At 43.8% G+C, this 27,542-nt stretch overlaps 1 protein-coding gene across 3 annotated transcripts in view; it reads right to left on the bottom strand.

Annotated features, from left to right (window-relative positions):
• Positions 1-209: 209 nt before the first annotated feature.
• LOC142769006 (venom metalloproteinase antarease TserMP_A-like) overlaps positions 210-27,542 on the bottom strand; it is a 47,473-nt gene continuing 20,140 nt past the window's right edge. For 2 of the 3 annotated variants that reach the window (XM_075871751.1, XM_075871750.1), the window contains exons 5-14: positions 26,071-26,118; positions 25,878-25,996; positions 25,628-25,699; positions 25,401-25,534; positions 25,265-25,314; positions 13,740-13,848; positions 9,196-9,348; positions 6,123-6,273; positions 5,173-5,292; positions 210-296 (exon numbers count right to left, since the gene is read on the bottom strand). In XM_075871751.1, the coding sequence (XP_075727866.1) occupies positions 231-296; positions 5,173-5,292; positions 6,123-6,273; positions 9,196-9,348; positions 13,740-13,848; positions 25,265-25,314; positions 25,401-25,534; positions 25,628-25,699; positions 25,878-25,996; positions 26,071-26,118 (1,022 nt within the window). In that variant the 3' untranslated portion in view covers positions 210-230. The remainder of the gene's footprint in view (positions 297-5,172; positions 5,293-6,122; positions 6,274-9,195; positions 9,349-13,739; positions 13,849-25,264; positions 25,315-25,400; positions 25,535-25,627; positions 25,700-25,877; positions 25,997-26,070; positions 26,119-27,542) is intronic. The other variant, XM_075871752.1, reaches the window with a different exon arrangement.

The raw sequence follows: 27,542 nt of genomic DNA, 5'->3' as shown, positions 1-27,542 counted from the left end.
AAGTTTTTCGCTGCAGTATGCAGAGCAAGTAAGCGGGTAGAACGTACCTTACAGGTTCTTATATTGTGTTTTACTATTGGGTAGTAGGCACCACATCATAAATGTGTAGCAGTAGGTTATTATGAAAATAAAAAAAACATTGATTTCCAGGTAACGCCAACCAATAAAAGTGGGTAATAAAGTGGACAAGAAAGACTGTGAAAGTGACATTTACTTTCATTGCTGCTTTATTAAAACGGTTTGTATTGCCTATACTTTAGCGTCTCCCTGATGCAGTCACCATTTCTGCAAATTGTCTGAAAATATGTACAAAAAAGAGCGTTTTAGATTAGGGCTTCATGAATATGAAAGATGCAGCGAGTACTTAATCCCTTCTTTGTACACAGTAAAACCCTTGTAAGTCCTACACTGCAGCAATTTCATTATGCTGCCCATTGATATTCCCATTTGTAATTGTAGTGAGTGAGATTGTGTGCCTTTATTAATTTCGTCAAAATCAAAATCATATTCGAAACAAACTTTCTCAAGAACACTCTGCGGGCAAGTATAGCCAAAGTATGACTATCGCATACATTATATAATAATAAAATTGTTTTATATTATAAATTTCAATAACGTTTAATTGTAGGTGAAGGTTGAAGCAACGAATGTTAGCGTAATAAGTTGTAATGTCGCATGAGGACTGTGCAAACCACTCGAAGCCTGCAACCAGTTCCTCAAGGAGAAAGAACAGAAAGTGCTGTGACTGAACGCTTGAAGTGCGTGGTCTCCGTTCATTGTTTTATCTTTATTATATATATGAGGAATCTGGCGGCAGCGCCAAATAATCAGCCGAGAGTATTTTTATATTTGCTATGGTAAGAAGCTTAATAATTTAATTGATTGTATGTACTACGAAATAAACAAGTTATAATAAATCCTGCCAGTTTTGTTCAGTCAGAGGTGCTGTAAACATGCGGGCAACAACATTTCATCTCTACGCTCAGCTGCACCTTCGTTTCTCATGATTACGGCAAATACATTTATTAGTATTTATATTGCTTTTCCCCGTTTTCACTCATGCGTGATGGTTACACAGCACTAATTAGGCAATGTTTTCCAAAAGAGATTGCGCAGAAAAGTGTAAGCAGATTTGCATACTATGGACCCTGGTTATACTGATTTGTGCTCGGCTTGAATTGTGTCGCCATCAATTTAATGTGAAGACATGCCAAGTGGCAATTTACACTATAATGAAAGATACAGGAAAATTACTTTTTGACTATTAGTGTGATAGCATGCGTTCATGGAGGCTTGTTTGAGTCTTGTTCTCTTAGTATATAAGAAAAGTTATTGAGCTGAAATTTCCCTAGATGCCCTTGTAAATCACTTCTGCATTAAACCTTCTTGCGTGTGTCGAGAACAAGCTTTTCTCCGGTGGTTAGATTATGTCCGTGAAGCTGGAGCATTAGTGAAGATATCTCATCGCACGCAATTGTACACCAATGGTTTTATAGAGCTTCTTTGTTTTTAGAAATTCCGGCGTCAGTGTTGGTGTAGACATTTCCAATTGTCAGTGAGGGGTCATCATTCTCGTGACCAAGGAATTGCGACATGCAAACAGAATGAATAATGAAATTTCGCGGGTCTGAGCGAAGATTCAAACCAGGCCGACTAGGCGGCAAGCAGGTCGTCTATCACGACGCAATATTTGTTGAAACCACTTCCCAAAACACACTATATGATTATTGTTTAGTGGAAAGAGTGTACTGAACGCGTCCTGTATCGCGTGACCGAAGCGTAAAATTATGCCAAGTGTCAAAACTTGTGAATTTATCATATAATGTGTGCTTTAAAAGAAGACTCTTTAAAAAGCATTTTGGCATATTTAGGCAGCATCAGCCGCACAACCATCTACAACGTGAACATTAGCGTAGGTTTGCATGTTCTCGATGGACACGTAGTGGCCCTTCACTGATTCACAAAAAAACTTTGTGGAGTAGTGGACATTTGATGACTGTGATAGCAGTGGGCATTCAATAGTACCTAACGACAAAGCAGGTTAGCAGTTCAGAAGGCGACGTGCACGAAGCCAGATTACCCTATCGCGATCTGCTCTTGAATATGGAGCTCAAGCATCCTCCAAGTTTTCGCTACCTTGAATGCTTTACAAAAATTGCGTAAAAGCTAAAGCTGATATAAAAGGAGAAACGATGAAATGCTCACAAAGCTTGAAGTCATTATTTAGAGAATAACTGCGGCACTGAGCTTCAACTTGCGTACAAATGGGCAGAACATTATTGTGGGGAAAATATTCACAGTTTGGTTTCAAGGGTGGTTAAATGAATGCGATAGCAAAAAGTGGAAACTATGTAAAGTGAGGCTATACCACCTAATCCTTAGATCCTATCTCGTGTAAATGTACAAAACACGTGCGAGAGGTAACACGGTCGCTCTCCTTGGCGAAGTGGTTTTTCTAGTATCTGTCTCTAAAGGCAAAGTGGTGCAAGCCAACCACGTACAAGGATATACGAGCCGCACTTATCTGTGTGAGGCTCATTTGTACTTGTACGCGATTTGCTCTCGGACGTACTTTGAACGTGCTTTGATTATGTAGTATGTGCATACCCTTGATCGTGCAGCGCAACTCACGCATGGAGGTGTGCAGCTCGCATACCCTTCTACGGTCTTTCTAGATAGCGCTGCGCTCATTACCAGCCCCTTGTGATGAAACCTCGCTGTTCCTGTTCAAGCAACTCCTCCGACCCCTTCCTGCCTGTTTTCATCGATGCCACTTCGCGCTGTTAGCACAAGAAGGGATCAGTGGGGCGCTTCCTCTCTGCTCGAGAAGCCATGAACCGAAGGATTGGCACGTGGCATTCCTTCGTACGCACCCTTTATGTGACGGTGGTGGCCAGCTCGTTTGTATACAAAAGCCCCGCTCGTCCCCAGCCCTTGTGTGCAGTGGCTCGGACGTAGAATACACCAAGCGTGACGCGATGTTGAAGCTTTGATCATAATACGAAACATTATGGATATAGTGACGTCGAAAATCTACGACTAATGTTTGCGATAGACAATTTGTAATAAGTAATCCACTATTTAGACGGCATTGCTTCAGAAGTAGTCATCCGTCTATCACAAAGCGGAATTTCCATGTTAGATTTCATATTCAATAGACAGCTATTACAAAGGGCTGGCATTGATTCATGCTGGCCGTAAGGCTTCATACACCTTACCACGCTAGTTCTTTGAGTTTGCAATGTTTTCTGTAAAGACAATCTTAGAACAAATTATACGTAAAAGGCTATTTAAATGGTAGCTAACTGAATGTACTGCGAGCGCTTGAAAATTATGCGCTTAACCTCTTCACTTGGTAAGTCATGGCGGAGCGCATTGGGGGTTTTCTTGCCAATAATTTACAATATTGGAAATAAAAAGGTGTTACCCTTCCTGTAACTTATTTGCAGCTAACTTCGTAGTGTTGAACTGATGACTGCGAAATAAAAACAAGTTTTTGTGTGAGAGCGAAGTGCGCTTTCATAGTCCCGAAAGGAACACTCTTATATAGCGAGAAAACTGTTGATAAGCGAAAAAAAAAAGAAAAAAGTGAAGGTAGTCCTTCACTTTGAAATTACCGCATCGACCACCGTGACATCATGGCCTTTTATGTTGTCTACTGGGCCCTTCGTGGTTCCCAGTTGATAAAAATGAAGTACTGTTCGTGATCGTCTGCGGGCGCCTTAGGCCTAGCTTGCAAAGTTTATTAGTGTTCATGGAGCCCATGTAGAGAAAAAAAACGTATTTAAAATTATCAGCCACGCGGGAAGATTTCGAAGCGAAATTTAAAATTTAAACTTTGACCTTAATTTGATGTGTAATAATGAACTTACGATAGTGAAAGTTGCGACATTAAAAATCAGATACTACAATTTATGAATTAAGCCACGTCTCTGTTTCATTTGAGCATTCCTTTAGGATATCTCAGAGCGTTCCTTTAGAATATTTCACAGAGGTGTCAAAGATGAAAAGTGAGCTCAAAAGATCAGAAATGCTGGTGCATAGCATTCGGCATCGCAATCAGTATTTTACAGTATTATACTATATAAATTCACTAATACATAACGAGTTTTATTATAAGTATATTATTTCTACCTGTATAACAGCTTTAGGCAGAATATACATATATGGTTTAAAAGAACGAGGACGAGTAGGATGTTTTCAAACAATTCATTTTATGCCTTCTTCCCCACTACGAAGCAAAATGTTCTGTTTTTTTTTTCTTGCAGGATCCAGACTGGAATATGCTAGTGTAATTTGGGACCATTACCTGACCTTTTCCATAGGTAAAAATTGCAAATCAATAACCTAGATTGATAAGTAATAATCATAGAATTTAGTTTCATAACAAGTCTTGCTATAAGTATAATAATTCTAGTTGTCTGACAGCTTTAGGTGCAATATACATATATGGTTTAAATGAACAAAGTCGAGTAGGGTTCCGTTTTTTATACGAATAATGTTATATCTGTTTCACCCACCAATAAGCAAAAAGATTAGTTTTCGTGTGTAAATTGATACTAGAAAACGTTGGTTTAATCTGGAACCCTCACCTGTCTTTGTTATAGAATGAAAAATTTCAAAATAAAGAAACCAGGTGGATTAGTATTAACCACTGATCATTTTTGGGCAATTCGCAAGGACAAAAACAGTAGCGACAATATATTCACTGTGGCTTTTAACACCCACATACCTCTCGTTTTTCAAGCTAATTCCCGAAAACTGTTCAATATCTATAAAAAACGCGCAATTCTGGTACATTGTTATTTGTGAGGACACAAGAACACACGTGGCTTTGGAATTGAATACAACAGAGAAATACAACTAACTTTGTCATTGCTAACTTCACTAATAGTGAGCTGTGATTTTGCTCTCAACGATAACGTCTTCGTAAGGAGAGGAGAAATGTATAAAATTATTCCGTCGGCTTGCATTCATTGTTTTAGACGCACGTTTCCGGCAATGTTTCTGTAAGCTGTAAAGTCTACATAAATTTCCTGTATCTTATTATCCATCATACACATGGATCTGTTTTCACTTTTGTTGTCTCGTAATTCACGTCCCCACTGCTTACACTGTTTTTTCTTTCAGCCTTATTGGCAGAAGTAAACAAGCAGGCAGAATTCCACATACCCCATTGTTTTCGGTGCATGGAGAATTGTCCGGCAGAAAAGTAGGCAAAACTGTTTCGAATCCATAAACCGATTTAGGCATGAAGCACCTTGCCAAGCAGTTCTCATTGCCGTCGTAGTCCTGAAAATACATAGAAAAAGCACATTACTGTGTCTCCAACAGATTTTGTAAGTTTCTTTATTCATAGTGTAATAAGCAGAGCTGTGAAGTTTATAAGTAGACGAAAAACGAGAACGTTACCCCTCTAGTACATCTATGGCACCATTACGACTCGACAAAGCAAAAAAAAAAGAGGTTGGGTATTTTGGGCAAACCACGCCTAAGCAAAGAGAGATAAAGTACTTGCTTGAACCCGAAATCTTGTGTTACTGTTTTACTTGCACATCATTCTAAGCTTCTTGCCCTTCAGAAGCATATTAAGGATAACTAACCGACAATTATGGAAACAAAAGTATAGGGGATGTTGTTTCAAGTTTTCGTAGAGTTGATATCAAGAAAAGTGTGTATCAAAATGCAGTTGCCGATGGCACGGACCAAACTTGCGGCCTTCGAATAACGCATACAATGCCATACCACTGAGCTGCGGCAGCGGCCATCCCTCCATCTACGTTTTGGGGTATATATGTGTGTGTGTATAAACGTGACAACGTCAGTCATTGCGGCCAGTGGCCACTATGATGACTGTACAATGTTCTTATTTTGCCATTTAGCGCAAAGAAGGGTAAATATACACACTTTCAAAGGTAACCTTTCCTTTGAAAATAATTTCGTTTCTATCAAGGTTTTATAGAACAACTTAGTGTATTAGCTTGCGGTAGTGAATATCGTAGCGTTTTTCGAACGAAACAAAAATGAACGATTCCGTGAGGACTTGAGGAAAAACAACTTTTGACACCGCGCTTGATCTCCCGTAATACAGGCTTGAAATTAGCAATTCAAGGAAGACTTACAGGCACAAAACGGGTGTTCTGAACCTTGGGAAACGAGATCTGGCAGACCTGGTCTCTGGTCAATACGTTTCCCGGAAGAAGCCTCACATGATACTCCTTTTGTATTACTTGCTTCGCGGTAAGAGTTCGCAGGCACTTGCCGGTGTTGGACCTGTGCTCAAGGGCGTGACGAAAAAAGCGTAAGAGTCAGTGAGCCAAGTGATGTAAGTAATGACTTCTTTAATTCAACCTTGCTGTAGACAAAGGAAAATAACTAAAGTTTTAAGTATAATAAATAAGAGAGCTAAAGAATACTGACACACACACACACACACACACACACCATAAAAAAGCTGTAATAAACAGCTTCTCGATAAAGAAGTTCATGTAAAAAAAAAAGCCTGAGATATTTCTCTTTATTGAGTTTGACAGTCTCCTAATTTATTCTTCCTGTGAGAGGGACTCTCTCCATATGCACTATATACCTCCGAAATGCAACAACCGTGCGCCTTGTTCGGTCCTGTGTGCCGTCTTTTCAGTGCAATGCCTGATGCAAACAGTCTCCCCACGTTACGTTATAAGAAAGTAAGCTCCCAATTGGTTTTGATACGAGAGATATGAATTGCGAATCGCATCCTTCTCTGCCTTGCCAAGTCTTCACACGTGTGTTCTTTCTCGTCTCGCATGACTATCGGAGCAATCTACAAACTGCAATTAGGGTTAGAGCGCTATCGACTACACACGAGGAAAAGATTGCATGGTACCGAAAAGCGTCAAGTAGCGATATACACACTGAACGCTTCCTGTTGACAATAGATATGCATTTTACATGGAAAATATAGCAAAGTTCCTCATGCTAATCTGATGCTGATGATGATACTCCTTGGACCATAGGCACCTACCTACTCTGGGGATCGGCCATAAGTCGGGCGGATCATGCATACTGAATTTATGGTTAATATTTAGTAAGAGCTAAAATAATTTTGAGATGATTTTTAATGCCATGGTAATTATGAATAATTGTAATAATAAGTGTCACAATTTTGTGTAATCTCCCAGAGACTGAAGATCTTTTGACTAGCAAGGCTGAATATAGAATTGTTGTAGTTTATACACTTACCAAATCTATTCGGGCCGCATATAAACTTTCGACAGCTTTGAAAATATTCCTGTCCAGTGCCCCAGCGCAAAGGCCCCAAATGATAGCAGAACGGCTGACGAAACTGGTAGACCACATTGCCGCAAAATTATTTCGATACGTTTTTCGTTTAAAAAAAAAAACGTCGGCTGATCAACAAGAAGTGGTCAAAAGTTTCGAGTTCGTTGCAATATGAGCAATAAGAGAAGACCGCCAAACCCACTCTGTGCATGTAAAATTTAGATTTGGAATTCTACAACACATTCTGGTTATTGCAACTTCAGCTCGTCTTGCTGCACACCATTTCCTGCTTCAAGAGAACTGTAGGTGCAGAAAGTCCAGTGATAAATCGAGAGTTTGAGTAAACACAGGTAATGCATACTTTCTAATCCTTGCCACAGTAACAAGGAAGAGAGAGAGAACTGGACCTGTCAGAGAAGCTTTCGCCAGAAAGTCCGCAACTTCATTTAGTATAATTCCTTTATGTCCCAGCACCCAAATTAATCGCAGGTTTTCAAAAGTTGAGGAACAAGTAATCGCCATAATCTTAGAATCTCCGAATCTGTTGAAGCAGTTAGCGCCGAACACAATGACAATGAATCTGTAACTATAGCCACAGAAGTAGTGGTTGAAGAAATTTTACGTAGGCCTAATATAACATCTAAGAACTCGGCCAAAAGTATTTGGGTGTAATCAGGAAGCCCAACAGAAAACGAGCAGTCTAGTTGTGTAGAAAAAGTTCCCACCGCGGCCTTTTCTTCACACTGGGAAACATCAGTTGCTATCACAACCGTAGAGCCAATTTGATTTTGGTGCTCTTCAAAAATGCCATTCAGAAGATTACTAGGTAGTAATTTCGCATTGTTAGGAAATATGTCGCCATAAGATATGGGTAATTCACTGAACCTGCCACTCATAGGCACTATATATTAGGCCTTATCTGTTATGGGCCCAACAGCTTCGGAGTAACGATTATGAAAGTGAGGCCATGTTATAATAAAAAAATTAGAGCTGTATCACTGATATATATATATATATATATATATATATATATATATATATATATATATATATATATATATATATTCTTCTCGTTTTGTCGGTGAGTCATAGACTCCTAGGAATGTTTGAATTGTTAATCATTGGAATCTAGCAGGTAAAGACGGAATTCGTGATTCCTTATATAGAACAGAGTTTGCTACAAATTTGGGTAACCCCAGACACCAGCGAAGTGCTTGGCGTTCAATGAGAACTAACGGACGTATCTTCCATGCTGGTACGCCACAAAGTAAGGCACACCCAAACTCCAGTATAGGGCGTATGTGCATGCGGTAAATCATTATTAAGGCGTCTGTCCGCATGCCCCATCGACTGTTACTAACCATTCTGAGAAGGCCTAAGGCACGTGACGCTTTGGTCACTGTGTGTTCAATATGGTGGAAGGTTTGAGTGAATTTCTTTTTCTTCTTCGTCGATTGTATTAATCCTCTTTCAAAGCTGTCTGCACTCACTGTGCTTTTGCACAGCCTTGGAGATTCGAGCGATTGGGAGCGTTCTGCACTCACTCCTTGCGATTATGCATATGATCACTCTACCTATAGCAAAGTGGCGCTGTCGTGCGTTAAAATCACCTTGAGATGCCACCTGGAAGCGTAGAAAATGCTGGAAACTGCGACATCGTTATCAGGCCACAGGGGGCCGTTATGGCACGAAGATAATTTTTTACGTCACTCGTGGGACTACCACCGGCCTTGACAGTAGCTATCGTGCTTTATCGTACATCAGACTTTCTCCTTAATAAGTGGCGAGCATAAAATATAGCCTTAATCATGATAGGGAAAGCGAGAAAGCAACCTCTCTCTTGTTTTTGAATTCATTATAATTTTGGGGGCACCCTACTGATACCCTTGAACAAGCTGATTTTCATCAGAGGTTGTACAAAATAAGTCAACTTACCATGCCATCCAGGAAATCATGGAGTTGCAACATTGCGAAAACTTCATGCTGTTGCTATCTTTTTGTATGTAACTCATGAGGTAACCATCCTTCCAAGGGCATCTTTCTGAAGTTAAGAAGCCACTTTTACTGCCGTCATGGGGGCAACCAAGCCTTGAAAAGATGAAACGAGTGTCTAGTGAAAAACTGACGCAGTAGGAAGAATTAGATACGGATCCTTCAAAACATTTATTTTTCAATCCCTTGCAATAAATACTTGTACTGAATACACAATTGTTGTCACCGTTCTGTGGGCGTTTGCATTTGCGCTCCTAATGTTGACGATATACCAGAAAATGCAAAAGCTGTGGCCCACTTTCACATCATTTTAATTGTTTAGCTAAAGATCGCAGTGTCGAGCATCACGATAGGAGAAAGGGGTATGAAAATTATGGTGTGCGGGATAAGTTAATCTGCGTGGAAATTGTCTGCCTGATCACTAAGACGGTAAAGGCGCCTTTTTGAGGACACAGGATAGGGGGCCTATATGGATGCCACGAATACTATTTAGGTCTTCAAACACGGAAACTTTTTCACTTCAGAGCACTGCGACATGACGTAATTATCACATTTACATTCTTGCTACTTCATTCACCTAATATATATAGGAGAGGGTGAGGGAAAGGCAACCAGAAATTGTGCGGAAAGATTGTAGTCGTAATCCCGCTTTTGTGTGCGATAACTGGAACATGATGCTAAAATGGAGCAGTTCATTAATCATTTGTAGGAATCATGATAGGGAGAAAAGTATATATCTTAATGAAAAACTGGACATATTAGCGCAGATGTTCGCATGACATGATAAGTACTAAACATACACTCATAAACACAGACACTTTACTCAATCAACAGAACATTGTTAAGACTCGTGGCAAGCTTTCCAAACTAGGGATTTCCCTTGTCCGGATCACATTAAAAAAAGGAATGTGGCTCTATGCGTGCACGCAAGACACGCCGTAAAGCACACACATGCCTCTCAATATTTCCCTATACCTAAACTACGTCGAGGAATTGTCAAAACTTGATAGATTATTTATTACATCAAAAATGTGAAAATACGCACCATAGACAAGCGTAGCCATGATGCGAGGCCTAGAAGGTTTTCTACTCCTGCTACATTTTTCAACTTCGCCTCTATAAATAATACCACGTACATACAAACGCATGCACCAGCATACTAGAACAGTGACTCAGCTCCTCCCCTACACCCTTTGTGAAAAAGAATGTGTGCTTAAACCACTGTTGAACTACACTGTGCAGAAACTCGTTTTCATCGAATGGAGCACCGTTAAAGGACATTGTCTTACATTTTGGGTCTGGCACATTTTTTTTGCTTCATTCAGTACCACCAATGCACAAGAAAGACTTCTTTTGAAAAGTTGGGTCAATGTAGCTCCTAATATTCACACATACTACATAATCGCATGCACTGTTCCCGTAGCATCGAGGAAGCAGACGGGCCTGTACTGCGAAAGCGAGGATACTGATGCCTACTCACTGACAGGTGAGAGGCTATCTGACGACGACCTCAGACTTTAATGGCCTAAAAGGCCAAGAAATGACTCACCAGGGCCTCTATATCCTAGAACACAACGAATGAAAGAGCGCCGCGAAGGCCCGAGGTCAACACCATTGTTTCCAGTTGAGCCCAATGGCAACATGAAGCACTACAACAGGCAAGCTGTTGCGGCGCTGCTCGCAAACTGGTGCCAAAATTTATTCATCTACGTGAGAGTGAACCCACCCAAAAGTATCATGGCGAGTGATATGTCGCACGCCGCCGCAGCAAACTCACTAGGCAACGTGAGAGAGTTGAATAGAATAAACATCCGTTCCTACACTCCGATGGGCTCCATCGTCGTCACCGGCGTCATCTACGACGTGGACGGTGTCATTCCCAGATTCAACTTTTGTGACCTGGTCAAGCCAGCTAACGAAGCCTGTAGCCGGCGAGGTTGCCAAGATTGCTCGTTCGGGTGCATCACGCTGCTCGAGAATAGAATCAAATGAACCTCTTTACCTTCGTACGTATATGTGGGCCTCGTCCGTCATCCTGTAACATCTTTTGCGCCAAAGCCACAGCAGTGCCCTAACTTCATGAAGTGCGGTCACGCGAGTATTGTATGCGAAGACAAGTGAGTATGTTCTCGCTGCACTGTAGTCCATTCCGCGGACAATTGGAAGGCCGACCTTCCAAAGTGTTTCAATTGTAATGGAGCGCACCAAGCTTCCTAAAAAATTGCCCAAAAATGAAACGAGAGAACTGTACTGAAATCAATGGAGAGATGCTATTCATCGCATCGAGAGGCTGCCGCAACCGTCTGAAAGCGGTGCCGTCGACGACCAAGTTCATCAGAGAAATCCAATGCACCGGCATTCACCAAGCGCATTCGACGACCTGCTTCGCCCCCTATGCCACCCGCACTCAACATGGCTGGTATAGACCAGTATGCGAGAGCATGGTTGCTGTACCTCCTTCTAGGCCAAAACCACAGCCACACGAATTGGCGACGGCCCGGACACACCAGAACAACGTGGAAAGCAGGGACACAAGTGACGCACCTTGGGCTTCCTTTCAGAAGTCGCCGCGACCGTGCACATCAGCAAGACTGTGCACATCAGCAAGCGTGAAACCTGAATCCATGACTGACATGTTGCCAGAAGACAATTCAATGCTAGTAGTGTTTCAATCACACTTAAGCCCACTTCACGCGTTCATCGGCTGGCTGAAATCACCATACGCGGAGCCTGTAAAACGTTGACATTGATGATTGATATGTGGGGTTTAACGTCCTAAAACCACCATATGATTATGAGAGACGCCGTAGTGAAGGGCTCCGGAAATTTCGACCACCTGGGGTTCTTTAACGTGCAACCAAATCTGAGCACACGTGCCTACAACATTTCCGCCATGATCGGAAATGCAGCCGCCACAGCCGGGATTTGATCCCGCGACCTGCTGGTCAGCAGCCTTAGCCACCAGACCACAGCGGCGGTGTGAGCCTGTAAAACAAGTACTAGATGTTCTATGCCCAGTGCTTGCGAACCTTCAGTAGGCGCTATAACCGGATGATGTACAGTGTAACAAGATACACCTGAACTCCTGTATTCTAGACTGTGGAACAAAGCAGTTACCTTTAACAACGTGCGTACCTTTTAGGTTCTCTTCTTCCTATCTATCTATCTTTTCATGCCTTAATCCAGTTGCCCCCGCGTAAGACAGTAAACAGGACGCACGTCTGGTCGACTTTTTTTTTTGCAGTCCTTTGCTTTCCCGTTTTCGTTTTCTTGTTTACCTATTACCCATGGCACATACCCACTATGGTTGAATGACCGAAAATTGAGTGGTCCTATAAAGCAGTATGCTGTTTCAAGATAATTGAGGATATATATTAGGACTGTAGTTTCCTATTAAATGTATGATTCATTTATCAAAACAGAGCATGTCAAGTAGAATTTCTCACTGTTTTTACACTTCACCGGCTTCGTTCATGACGGACAAAAAAATAAGCGGCACAAGAGACGTGGAGAAAAATAATGTTTATCCCAACGCGTTGTTGGCGTTGCTCACGTAATGTTTTCAGCCTTCTACAGTGCACAAACGTGGGTTTCCTTGTCGGAACTTCGTAGATGGGCAAGCACACTACACCAATCGTGCCGGACTAATTGCGAAAAAGGCACTCTTTACATAACAACATATCTTTATTGTTGCAATCGAGTATCTGGATACCTTGAAGCGTCCTGTTTAATTTATGAATGCAATAAAATAAGCAAATGCGGAAACAACAGCAGTGAAGATTGGTACTTTACTTACTAATTTCATGCGTGGTGGCAAAGAAAATGTAATGAAGTTTTATCATGATTGTCATCACCAGTCAATGAGCCCTTATAAACACCTTTTATTAGCACTATAAAACTGTAGTTCACGTTTGCTCATAAGTGATCTTAATGAATCGATTGGACTTGTTAGATGCACAAGTATTAGCAGAACGCCTGTGTTCGCGTTCTCAGGACGTGTCCGTACGTAATTCCGTAGATTTAAATACAATAAGCATTAGACTTTATAACAGTGCCCTTACTGATGAGTATTGCTTGTCAGCTTAAACTTATAAGAGATGTTACGGGCGAGTGTTTTTGTCAGCTAAGAAAAAGGTGCCTTGTCACCACACTCTTCGTCACTGCATCGTCAATAAACATTTATATATAAAACATGTACGACCAAGCCGCTTAGCACTTGTCGGAGTTACATTGTGGTACTTCACTTTCTGTTTCGTAAGTTGATGCGAAAATTTATGATTATCATGATGGTCAGACGTATCAGCGGGGTGTCGTCACTCTATTGCTGGTAACGCCACCTATTCACGGAGAGATTTGCTGGTTATACAATGTCATGCACATAAAATAAAGGAATAGATCTACATATCAATTCTTTACACTATGCTACTCTAGTGCAAAGCTATAACGGTAATAACTGGGAAGAAAAAAGTGGAAAATATTCATCTTACAAATGTCCGAATTCGTGAGCCAGTACGCGGACGCCTTTGAATGTTCCAGCTTTGTCTTCACCATAAGCAACTTTATCCGATTTGCAGATACGGCCGACGTAAGCAAAGCCTGCAGGAAACAAAACTTATTGCTTGTTTCCCCTCAACAGGCTGTAAAGTGCCCATCTTTTCAAAGATTGGGCAAATCGCTCGAATCACTACTGGATCGCCTATTATTAACTAGTGAACATATTGTTACGTGAGTAACGAGACAAAGTATTGCGAATATATTCGAAAAATATATTGGCAAGAGCGGTTGCAGCACTGGCCAGTCTGGCTCCGAGCTCGAGCAGCCAGCGAGCCTCATCTTCTTCGTCGGGCGCACACGCGCATTCGCACTATGGTTTGTGGCAGCCTACAGGTAGCATAACCCCCGTCGGCAAAGGCGCCGTCTCGGCGCATCTAGATGTCAAGATCATTGGGCGAGTGGTACTGCTTCAGGCGTGCGACGTGTACGATGTCGCTGGCCCTAGGGGTGGATGAAGACGGCGAGGCAGCAGGAGTGATTTCATAAGTGACGGGAGTCACCTCACGAAGTACTCTGTAGGGCCCTGTGTACCGAGAGAGCAGCTTGTCAGACAGGCCAACGTGCCTGGTCGGAGACCACAGCAGAACCAACGAACCGGGCGAAAAGTGCACATCGCGGTGTCGTTGGTCGTACCGACGCCGTTGGTTTGCTTGGGAGGTCAGAAGGCGAGCACGAGCGGTTTCGCGTGCGTGGGCGGCCCGGCTGATGGCGTCCAGAGCATATTGTGAAGTTGGAGCTGCTGGTAACGGAATCGTCGTATCGAGGGGTAATGTGGGTTCGCGGCCGAACAGCAAGAAAAAAGGGGAGTAACCAGCCGTGTCGTGGCGCGAAGAATTGTAGGCAAATGTCACGTATGGTAAAGCGATGTCCCAGTCAGAGTGATCTGAGGAAACGTACTTTGCAAGCATGTCAGTTAGGGTTCGGTTCAGGCGTTCTGTGAGGCCATTTGTTTGCGGATGGTACGACGTAGTGAGCTTGTGGCGTGTTGCACAAGAGCGTAGAATGTCCGCTATGACTTTCGATAGAAATGTGCGGCCTCGGTCCGTGAGCAGCTGGCGTGGAGCACCATGTTGCAAGATCACGTCGTGTAGAAGAAAATCGGCGACGTCAGTGGCGCAACTTGTTGGAAGGGCGCGTGTGATTGCGTAGCGTGTGGCGTAGTCTGTGGCCACAGCTATCCACCTGTTGCCAGCAGAAGACAGAGGAAAAGGGCCGAGTAAGTCCAAGCCGACGCGAAAGAAAGGTTCAGTAGAAATATCGAGTGGTTGAAGGCGCCCAGCCGGAAGCGTCGATGGTGTTTTGCGGCGCTGACATTCCTCACACGCCGCGACGTATCTTCTGACGGACCGTGCCAGACCTGGCCAATAGAAGCGACGGCGAATCCGGTCGTATGTGCGGGACACACCCAGGTGACCGGCAGTAGGAACGTCATGAAGTTCGTGGAGTACAGCCAAGCGGAGGTGTTTGGGTATAGCAAGCAGCAGAGATGGGCCGTCTGGATGGAAGTTATGCCGGTATAATGTGCCATTCTGGAGTACGAACGAGCGATAGGATCGGTTCGATGGGGAGGAGTCGAGGCGCTCAATGATAGCTCGTAGGGCTGCATCACGGCGTTGCTCGTCGGCTATGTGGTTCAGTTGAGAAACGGAGCACACGCAGGCGTCGTTGTCAGGTATGGTGGCCGATGGGTCAACTGGATAGCGAGAAAGGCAATCGGCGTCCTGGTGCAGGCGTCCAGACTTGTATATCACAGAAAAGGTGTATTCTTGCAGTCGCAGAGCCCAGCGACCAAGTCGACCTGTAGGATCTCTTAAGGATGAAAGCCAGCAGAGCGCGTGGTGGTCGGTGACGACGGAAAAGTGAGTGCCATATAAATATGGACGGAATTTTGAGACCGCCCAGACAAGAGCAAGGCATTCTCGCTCTGTGATCGAATAGTTACGCTCTGCAGGTGTAAGGAGGCGGCTAGCATACGCGATAACGCGGTCGTGTCCCTGTTGGCATTGGGCGAGAACGGCTCCGATACCGTGACCACTGGCATCAGTTCGGACCTCAGTTCGGGCAGATGGGTCAAAGTGGGCGAGGATAGGGGGCGTCGTCAAAAGTGTTATGAGGTGAGAGAAGGCGGCAGCTTGAGTGGACCCCCACGAAAATGGAACGCCTTTCTTCAAAAGATCGGTAAGTGGTTGGGCGATTGCCGCAAAATCTTTCACGAACCGCCTAAAGTAGGAGCAAAGTCCCACAAAGCTCCGGACATCTTTGGCGGATTGGGGTACTGGGAAATTCGTGACGGCACGAATTTTCTCAGGGTCCGGTCTCACACCAGAAGCATCGACAAGGTGGCCCAGCACGGTAATCTGTCGGCGGCCGAAGTGACACTTCGAGGAGTTCAACTGGAGGCCAGCTTTGCGGAAGACGTCGAGAATGGCCGACAGACGCTCAAGGTGGGTCTCAAACGTAGGTGCAAATACGAGGACGTCGTCTAGGTAACACAGGCATGTTGACCATTTGAACCCGTGTAGCAGAGAGTCCATCATACGTTCGAACGTGGCGGGGGCATTGCATAGGCCGAAGGGCATAACCTTGAATTGGTATAGGCCATCTGGAGTGATGAAGGCGGTCTTTTCTTGGTCTTTCTCGTCTACGGCAATCTGCCAATAACCAGAACGAAGGTCGATGGATGAAAAGTAGCGTGCGCCGTGGAGACAATCGAGGGCGTCATCAATACGTGGTAAAGGATACACGTCCTTTTTGGTGATTCGATTTAGATGCCGGTAATCGATGCAAAAACGCCATGTGTTGTCCTTCTTTTTAACCAGGACGACGGGTGACGCCCATGGGCTTGATGAGGGCTCAATAATGCCTTTAGTTAACATCTTATTCACTTCAGCTTGAATAATCTGGCGCTCCGACGCGGACACGCGATACGGTCGACGGTGAATGGGAGCAGCATCACCGGTGTTGATGCGGTGCTTTACAAGAGAAGTTTGGCCGAGTGGGCGGTCGTCAAGGTCGAAGATGTCACGGTAGGAAGCTAGAAGGCGTGCGAGAGCGGCTGATTGCGCTGGGGGAAGGTCAGGGTCGATCATGGGACGTATTGACATGTCGAGGCATGTGGCATCGAGTGGGCGACAAGGAAAATTGGGGCATGCGTCGGCTGCGAAAGTGGTGACGTGATCATCGGCTAAGGACCGCAACGTGGCAATTAGGATGCCTTCAGGGAGGACTTGCTTTGTGAAGCCGAAATTTATGACGGGTAGACGGGTCCGGTTGGAGGCTACAGTTACGATGCAGTGAGGGACGGTGACGTCACGTGCCAGTAGGACATCAGGAATCGGTGTGACGATGTAATTCCCATCCAATACGGGTGAGGTCGTGGCGAATTCGGTGAATGTGAGGGCTTTAGGCGGTAAGCGGAGGAAGTCTGTGGCAGAAAGGCCGTGTTGAGGTTCAGGGTGAATATCCGGCTGAAGAGGAAGGTCTAAGCAAAGAGTACCAGCGGAACAGTCGATCAGAGCAGAATGGGTCGACAGGAAGTCCATCCCTAAGATGAGGTCATGAGGACAGTTCTGGAGCACCGTGAATAGAACAGGGATGTAACGGTCGGCGATGCGTATGCGAGCCGTACACATGCCAATGACAGGAACAGTGCCGCCATCGGCCACACGTACAGCTTCGGTAGCAGGGGGCGTGAGTACTTTTCTTAAGCGGCGACAAAGATGAACGCTGATTATGGACACATGAGCGCCAGTATCGACTAGTGCCGACAGAGAAATACCGTCCACGTGTACATCGACAAGATTTTTGTTCGTATGAAGCGTCAATGGAGGGTTTGGTTCAGACAGGGATGATGCAGCACTACCTCCAGGGGCTGCACTGTCTAGTTTTCCGTCGGGTACGATGAAAAGTTAGGCGGCGAGTGATGGCGGCGTGGCTGGGGCGAAGGGGAACGACGGCGTTGAGGGGACGGAGAACGAGCAGGAAGGCGGCTGTTAGACGTGTCGAAAGCAGGGGCGGTACGGCTGGACGAATACCGGCGAAGATCTTCATATGGGCTATAAGGTGCGAAAAACTGGCTCCTATGTGGCGGCGTCCAGGAGGCACGGCAGTAGCGGGAGACATGTCCAACGCGGTGGCACCGGAAGCAGATCGGTTTGTCGTCAGGAGTTCGCCATTCCGCCGGGTTGCGAGATCGTGGAGCAACAAATGGGTCACGTCGAGGTGCATTAATGGGAATTGGTCTGGAGGAGGGGCAAGAGATGGGGCAAGCATCAGGGAACCCGCGGTTGGCGAATTCTTGTCGTACGACCGCCTGAATAACGGAGATCGCGGGGGTTGTCGGTATCGTATGTTCGAAGGAAGTGGGCTGAAGCGGCGCTGGACTTGCTGCTTCAAGTTCCCGTCGAACGATACGCGTTACACTCTGCTCAAAGGGCGGTGTGACGGTAGAATCGGAGCAGGTGGACGTAGCCGCCGTGTTTGGCAACCGAGAAAAAGGAGGGCGCACCCGACGGCTTTTTGCTATTTCGAAACGGCGGCATTCTTGAATTACACGGTCGATGGTCGAGACGTTAGTGTACACCAGCAAATTGAAGGCGTCGTCCGCGATCCCCTTCAAAACGTGTCCAACCTTTTCAGCCTCAGACATCGCCTCGTCCACTTTTCGGCAAAGAGCGAGAACTTCTTGGATGTATGACACATACGATTCAGTTGGCGACTGGACACGGGTAGCCAGCTCCTGTCGTGCAGCTGCGTGGCGACCGGTCGGGTCCCCAAAGATGTCGCGTAGCTTCTCCTTGAACGTGTCCCAGCTGGTGAGTTCGGACTCATTTGTCTCGTACCAGACACGCGGGGTTCCGTCCAAGTAGAAGAGAACATTAGCGAGCATCATGGTAGGGTCCCAACGGTGAGTTTGACTGACCCGTTCATAAAGGCGAAGCCATTTGTCGACGTCGAGGCCAGGTTGCGCAGAAAATGTCCCGGGATCACGTGGTGTTTGGACGGCGACAAAGGTTGTCGGAGAAGCCGCAGATGATGAAGCGGACGCGTTGTCACTGGAAGCCATGGCGGGAAGCTGGAGGATGCGGCCACTGCGGAGCTGCGTGGTGAGGACGGGGATCGTTCCACCTCCACCAAATATGTTACGTGAGTAACGAGACAAAGTATTGCGAATATATTCGAAAAATATATTGGCAAGAGCGGTTGCAGCACTGGCCAGTCTGGCTCCGAGCTCGAGCAGCCAGCGAGCCTCATCTTCTTCGTCGGGCGCACACGCGCATTCGCACTATGGTTTGTGGCAGCCTACAGGTAGCAATATGAAAGGTAACACTAACAAATAACGTACACGGCGCGCCAAAGGTGTGTAGCATGGCCGACAAGATGATGCATGCCGCCGAAAACAAACGCATGCTTCTCAAAGGGCAAACAGTGAAACGAGTATGTGATAGTTCCGCAAGGAATTTTCTGGCTAAACATTTCTTTCAAGGTGCAGGGTGAGCGATCGCTTGAGTTCGAACTTTTGTGTCACCAATGCGACATAGGCTTTACAGGCACTGGTTTCATCAACCCTCACCAAATAAAATGACCCCTCATGTTTTTAGCAGGAAAAATGTTTTAGATGGGCATGACACCTCTTGACTTAGTACTGTCATCATCATTAAATAGCAGGCGCTTTGATCTTTATCTTCGACCTCTAAATCTTCTTCGCTACCAGAACATCTGCGCCATATCTCACAGGCGTGGCGTTCTCTAATCCACAAACTTTATGGCTAAGGGAACGAGTACAGAACAGTTTTTCAATCTAGGCCAGTTGTTTCGTGATACTTGAATAAGGCCAGCAAACCCATAGACACTGCAAAGACGCACACGCTTGCACCACTGCAACTGACAACTGTGGCTTCAGTATTTAGAAGCGTTCACACAGGAAACTTGACCACGCATGTGCAGCATTTTGCCTATCACGTCACTTGGTGAGAGATACAGAGTCATTTGTCGTGCCATCATCGCAACACCATAAATTCTTTGTCCAGCAGGCAAATTAACGGCATGCCTGTATATTTATGTCCACTTTTCCCCAATTTCGTAACCTCCACCATTTCTCTTCCTGCTTTGTCCTTTCCTTTTTTCAGATAAGTGACATTTCTTAAATCGTGTCGTAACCACATTCACGGCAGTGACGCGCAAGATCAGTGCTATTATTAGGCTACCAAGAGCCGTAATTATCACACAGCCTCGTAATAATACATCGGTCGGTTCAGCCGACGTATACCCAGATATTGTGCAGAATGTGAAAGTGGTTGGCAAGGCACGATGTAGAGACCATAAAATGGTACGGTCTCGAATTCACCTAGATATGAATAAGGAACGACAGAAACTGATACGCAAGAAGCTAATCACTGAACTAGCACAGAGAGGAAAAGTACAGAAATTCAGAGTCTTGTTTCAGATCAGGCACTCAGCTCTTATTGAAAAAACCAACCTTACAATAGTTACAATGAAGGATAATCTGACTAGTATCAATACGGAGTGTGCAGTGGAAGTTGGAGGCAGGATAGTTAGACAGGACACTGGCAAGCTTTCCCTGGAAACAAAAAATCTCAATAAGAAGCGTCAAAGCACGAAAGTCTCATGTAAAACAGACAAAATAGAACTGTCAGAGCTTTCGAAGTTGATTGATAGGCGTAAGGTATCCTATGTAAGAAGGCATAACGTGGAGAGGATTGAACACGCTCTGCAAAACGGAGGAAGCGTCAAAGCAGTGAAGAGGAAACTTCACTATATAGGGAAAATTGGATGTATGCACTAAGGGACAAAGAAGGCAAAATAACTGCCAATATGGATAGAATAGTTCAATTAGCGGAGGAGTTTTACAGAGATCTGTACAGTAGCCGGAACAACCACGACCTTAATACTATAAAACCTAGCAGTAACCCAGATGACACCCCTCCAGTAATAATGGAAGACATCAGAAAAGCATTGGAGAACATGCAACGAGGCAAAGCTGCTGGTGAGGATCAGGTAACATCAGATCTGCTAAAATTGGAGGACAGATTGTGTTAGAAAAACTAGCCACCCTGCTTACGAGGTGTCTCCTGACGGGAAGAGTACCAGAATCTTGGAAGAATGCTAGCATCATCAAAATACAGAAAAAAGGAAATGACAATGACTTGAAGAACCACAGGCTGATCAGCTTGCGCTCCGTAGTATACAAGATATTTACAAAAGCTGTTGCTAACAGAATTAAGACAACATTAGAATTCAAACAACCAAAGAAACAAGCAGTATTTAAACAGGATACTCAACAATATTTTGTTACACTGGAACCTGAACCCAAGCCACCTGCGTGGTAAGCAGCTGTTTTGCGACAAAGCGATGCTATTTGTTGAAACGCTATGGAAGAAACAAATCCCAGTATATCGACGAGGTGAATGATGACGAGAGGGGCGAAGCAGACGGACGCATGAGTGGATGCACGTACGGACGCACAGACCTACGAATAGACAGCTGCAGGGACGAACGCATGGATGGATTGATGGACGAAAGCACGGACGGATGCATGGACGGACGCATGGGCGGCAAGAGTACCAGAGTCTCGGAAGAATGCTAACATGATCTTAATACATAAGAAAGGAGATGACAAGGACCTAAAGAATTACAGGCCGATCAGCTTGCGCTACGTAGTATACAAGCTATTTACAAAAGTTATTGCTAAAAGAACTAAGAAAACATAAGAATTCAATCAAACAAAGGAACAAGCAGGATTTCGAAAAGGCTACTCAACAATCGACCACATTAACACTATCAATCAGGTAACAGAGAAATGTTCAGATCATAACCAACCACTATACATAGCCTTCATAGATTACGAGAAGGCGTTTGATTCAGTAGAAATATCAGCAGTCATGCAGACACTGCGGAATCAGGGCGTCGATGAAACATAAAAAAATCTACAGGGGTCAACTTCTACCATAGTGCTTCATAAAGAAAGCAACATAATACCAATCAAGAAGGTTGTAAGGCAGGAGGATACAATCTCTGCAATGCTATTTACCGCGTGCTTACAGGAGGTTTTCAGAGGCCTGGAAAGGGGAGAATTAGGGATAAGAGGTAATGGTGAGTACCTTAGTAACCTGCGCTTCGCCGTTGATATTGCATTGCTAAGTAAGTGAGGGGACGAATTGCAACTCATGGTTGCGGAGTTAGACAAGGAGAGCAGAAAGGTGGGCCTTACAATTAACCTGCAAAAAACAAAAGTAATGTACAACAACCTCGGAAGAGAGCAGCGCTTTGAGATAGGTAATAGTCCCCTTGAAGTTGTGAAAGACTATGTCTACTTAGCGCAGATACTAACCGCGAAGTTGAACCACGAGATTGAAGCAGCTAGAAGAATAAAAATTGGGTGGAGCACATTTGGCAATCACTCTCAAATTATGACAGGTAGATTGGTACTATCTCTTAAGAGGAAGGTATAAAACAGCTGTATCTTGCCGACACTTAGCTACGGAGCAGGAACCTGGAGACCTACAAAGAGGATTCATCTTAAATTGAGGACGACGCAGCGAGCAATGGAAAGAAGAATGGTAGGTGTGACTTCAAGAGACAAGAAGAGAGCAGAGTAAATTATGGAACAAACGGGAGTTAAGGATGTAATAGTTAAATTCAAGAAGAGGAAATGGACATGGGCCAAGCATATAGCGCGTAGACAGGACAATCGCTGGTCATTGAGGGTAACTAACTGGATTCCTAGAGAAGACAAGAGGGTTAGGGGGAGAGAAAAGGTTAGGTGGGCAGATGAGATTAAGAAGTTTGCGGGTATATATTGGCAGCAGCTAGCACAGGGCCGAGTTGACTGGCAGAACATGGGAGAGGCCTTTTTCCTGCAGTGGACATATTCAGGCTGAAGATGATGATAATGCTGCTGCTGCTGATGATAATACCTTGTCACATGGCGGTGGAATGTGAGTCATCGCACGTCTGGCGCAATTACTGAAACGGCCCACTTGTTTCGTGGGGCACACTGGATTGGTAGTTCTTTATTGTGCCAGACGTAAGCATAAGTTAGCAAGTTGGCTGGGAGCTAAAAATAGAATATTGATGCCTTGTCGCCCTGCAACCACTTTGCTGTTATGTGAAACCATATGCACGATGGGTAGGATTGCAAATAGTGTCTCTCGAATGCATTGTCGTGAGATACCAATACTAGCTTGCAGCCTCTTATTCTTTTAATGTGCAGATCCCGCCACCATGTGAAGCACACCTTTACAGAAACTAGCAGCTCCCATGGTCTCAAAATGGTTGGCCAAGCGGGCCTTCATAGGAGTGACTTTCTATCACATATAAAAATAAATTGAAATATTGGCTCTGTAAATTATCTATGAAAGCACTAACTCAAATGGCAAAATTGCTTTTTACTTCTGGAAAGAAAACACTGAAAAGCATAGCCGCCAATAAAGAGAATAAATAAAGCAATAGAATATATTTCAATAATTGCATGAAAGCTCGTGGGTGGATATAAGGGTGTCAAAAACTGCGGAGGAAAACCAAACTAAGAAAAAGAGAAACACGCCGTCAATTTGAGTCCTTTACATGATTTTCAGCCTATTGTGACGGTGATCAGAAAAATGATAGTGTATACTCTATCTTTTATCGGATTACGTGGAGCACAGTGGTACCGAATTGCTGCACACCCGCTGTGAGGTTTTCTAGATAAAGTCCGAGTTGTCAGTTTGAGTGATGCTTGCGTCTGCCTCTTTCTAGTGTCGATTGTATTTGCTATGTTCGTTGAAGTATTAGGATTACACAGAAAGATAACAAAAGAAAGAAATAAACATGGGAAGAAAAAAAGATTCTGCAAAAAATACGAGGCGAAAAATGCTAATTAGGCTGGGACTCGAACCCGTGTACTCTCGATTCAAAAGCGAGCGCCATAATCTCTTTAGAAAATTATGCCCCCTCATTACACAATAGCATAGCCTTCTATAGTATGGTTTAGAAACAGGGTGAGCGTCAGGATAAGATATGTGATGGCAAGAAGGAAGTAAATGAGCGGAAGCGAGAGTAAAGCATGGGCAGAAATAACGAGAATGACAAAAAAGATAGGATAAATGATAGGGGCCGAGAGAGAGAGATAGTGTAGGCGCCTAATATGCACTACATCCTTATCTGTGCCCTAATAGACCGTTATTATCTATTAGGCTAACAGTCATCAAGATCTTCTGGTGTGCGCCTTATCAACAACTTGATGGCACATTTTCGCTCCCAAGTTCATGACCAAATCTACATCTTTGAACCAACCAACCGATACGTTATACGTGGTGGAGGTGCGGGACATCAGATGCCCATACTTTTGCCCCGTCTTCTCGCTAGAGTCCGTTTAGAACGGTTTTTGCATCCAGTCTTCCCCCAACATATCGCAGCATTTCGCAATGATCCTATTGAAGGGCACTGCTTCCTGATGCAGACTGCAGTCTTTTCAGGCATCGTTTTTTTTTTTCAGATTTGGTGCGCTTTGTTTATTAAACAAAACAGCGTGCATGTTATTAGTACGTCATGAAAAATTGGGGGACCTTTAATCTTCAGCTTTAAAAGTTGAACAGAATAGCAGTAGCACATGCCTAGTGCACCGTTTAACCACGGAGCGCATATGTTTATTGCTTGATGTTACTGAATAAGCCTAAATTGTTGATAACTACAATGTAATCGATATATTTGAAGGGGTTTGTGTCTGTCAGGTTGTCTTATTTGACTACATTCTATGTAATGGGTAACATGCTTTGAACAACGAGCAGTCTGGCTCCCGAAATGTTATCAAAGTTGCTATGTAGCCCCTACGTCGTACTAAGGAATCCTTGTCGTAACGTGTGGGCCTTTTGTAATGGATAACCAGCTTTCAAACACGAAGTAATGAGAAGTTACGCCCAATGGCAATGTACGCTTGCACCATGCAATATTGCGGTGTAATACATGTATTATGAAGCCTGTATACAGTATGTGTGTATATGTTAAGGTCAAGGTAATAAAGGCGAGGCTGGTTTTTGCGTAGTGCAGGTACTGTGAACACCTGCCCGCCTCATCACATCACATCACATCACATCACATCCCATTCTATTCCATCCCATCCATCCATCCCTCTACTAATCTCTGGGGGCTCTCGTGACCAGCATCTTAACTTGTGGTAAGCGAAAAATGGTATTGGGAGGAAAAATAGTTTGACAAAGGTGTCTTGCTTGTTATGACATGGAAAATGTTTAAACCTGTCGTGTAACACACAAGCATTTGTGGGTTACGCAAATGCTTGTGTTACTTTGGCACAAAATATCATGAACACAATGAGTAACGTTTCTCTAATATCAACTCGTATACTATGATCGATACCTGACGGTAAAATAGCACTTTCTACGCCGGAAACGTAAATGTCCCCGCAACTAATATATAGTCTACCTGTGCACAAGATCCTTACCTAGCACGCCGCTATTCCAGCCGCGTTCAGAAGGCTCTGCCATGTCAAGTCTGCAAAAAATTCACAATGTGCAACACAGGAACTTCAACCCACAATTAAGCCAAAAGTAGCGAAAAGTCTTCCCTATGTAGCCTACCCAGTTGCAAGGTACACTCCGTCATAAGTGTCATACTTCTCAGCATTGTTCTGGACGTGGTCTCGTAGACCTGCAAGTGAGCGGGTGCCTTGAACATAGTTTCCGTGACGGATTAGAAAACTCTCTTCAGCTACCTGCAAAAAATAAGTGATACACGTGTATTAATAGCGCAAGACGGAAATTTAGAAGACAAGTAAACTGTACAATTCAAGGAGGATAACGCTTACAGTGAGAATTTCCATTGCGCAAAGTTTGATTCTCACAAAAGGATGAGATAAAGTAAGGTAGCGAACATTCACCTGAAAAAAAATAAAAATGGTAGAAGTAAGCAGAAGAAAGACGCTGCTGCTGCTATGCCAGGTGAATATTTTCACAGTAAACTACAGAGAGTTGATTCTCGAAAGTTCAACGACCACTATCAGAAAAAAAGCTATTGAGTGTCCCTATATACCGAAATGGCTCGAGACACATACTTACGGAATTCAAGGTGATAATTATATATTTCAGCAGCGTGTAATTTGTTTCGAACTGTGCGCTTAAGGTGCTGTCAACCAAAACAATCAATTCTGGATGTATAGTTTCGGGTCTCGCTCCACCTTGAAACGAAAGCGTTATATTTAGAAGAAAGCAAAAATGTAACAAAATTTTATGGCAGCTTTGTCAAACTTACTTTGATTCTGTCTTTCAGAGACGCCCTCTCTTTCTTCGATAGCAACACCTCAAAGCAAAACAGCACAAAGTCATTTTTTTTCATTTATCGTATAATCAGTAATATGCAAAAGTAGTTGATTACATTCAGTTAAATACTCATCCTTTAGGGGGTTTAAGGGACAATTGCATTCAGGATAAGCAATATGCATTTAAATAACACGTTTCATAAGTTAGTGCATGATATCAAGTATCAGGTGTAACACAACATCAGCTGCGAAATTCTGCAACAGAACTTTTTTTTCAAACATTATAAATTACCTGAAAAGTTGCTCATTACCACCTCAGAAGCAGTGATATGAACTTGGGTTTTCTTGTGTTACAGTTGGCTGAAATTACCATTTGCCTACCTAAAGTGCTGGTGCACTGAATGAAAGGTATACTGTTGATGGTTTCCATCTAATTTTTTGTAAATTATTTCATTTCATATATCACTCACTACAAATAAGGAAGCTGTCCTGGCACAACGAAAAACTCTGGTATTGAGTTAATTAAAGCATATTCGAACCTAAAACCACAAATGGTAGTGTTCAATGGAACGCAGTCTTATCAAGTGGAGGTTTGATGAAGTGTGCAGCAAAGGTCAGTGCAGGAGCCACTTTTTTTATATCTCCATGAACGACATTCCTTGTGCAATTTCCTTCAGATTTCAAATGCTCGCGGATGACTGCGTATTACATAGGTTTATTCATTCTGTAGATGATCACACTGAGCTGAAGAACGACTTTGATTGGATTAGCACTTGGTGTATTACCAGGCGCATAGACATAAACATGAACTCTGTTTATACGTGCTTAACTAGAAAAAATGGTGTAGCTATTTATTTAAAAATAAATGCCGAACAGCTAGCAAAAGTGTTCGACCATAAGTACCTTGGTGTTTACTTCACTGCATAAATATCCTGACGTGACCATATCAAGTATGTCACGTGCGTGGCTTCAATTGTTCTAAGCATTCTTAAAATAAACTCAAGAAACTTGCCTCTTGCCGCATAGGAACTCTTGTATAAAACCAATACTGGACCAATACTTGAATACGGCTGCTACGTTTAGCAGGGGGATATTCCAAAGATTGAAATAATCTAAAATTTAGCTGTGAGATTCCATTTATGCCAATTACACCCCCCACAGTAACCTGTCCAGTGTGAAGAAAAGCCTTGGATAAGATTCACAGCAACAGCGTACGCAATATTTCAGAATAAAATTTCCTTAAGGTATATTCTATAACATCAATGGTAATAACTGGGATCACTACTTGCACAATCTTGACTACGTGTAAACACCGTCTGGTTTATGCCTAAAATGTCAACTAGTTAAGATGTAGAAAAAACTACTTCAAGATGGCATTTTTCTTTAAAACCAGTCGCCTGTGAAACAAACTGCCTCATAGCGTAGTCACTCTTGACATCCTTGAAGTATTTGCTTCCTCTTTGCA

The sequence above is a fragment of the Rhipicephalus microplus genome, chromosome 8, assembly GCF_043290135.1.
Source record: "Rhipicephalus microplus isolate Deutch F79 chromosome 8, USDA_Rmic, whole genome shotgun sequence".
NCBI classification, from domain to species: domain Eukaryota; kingdom Metazoa; phylum Arthropoda; class Arachnida; order Ixodida; family Ixodidae; genus Rhipicephalus; species Rhipicephalus microplus.
Note: the sequence above shows the minus strand (reverse complement) of the source record. Positions and strands in the feature narration are given on the sequence as shown.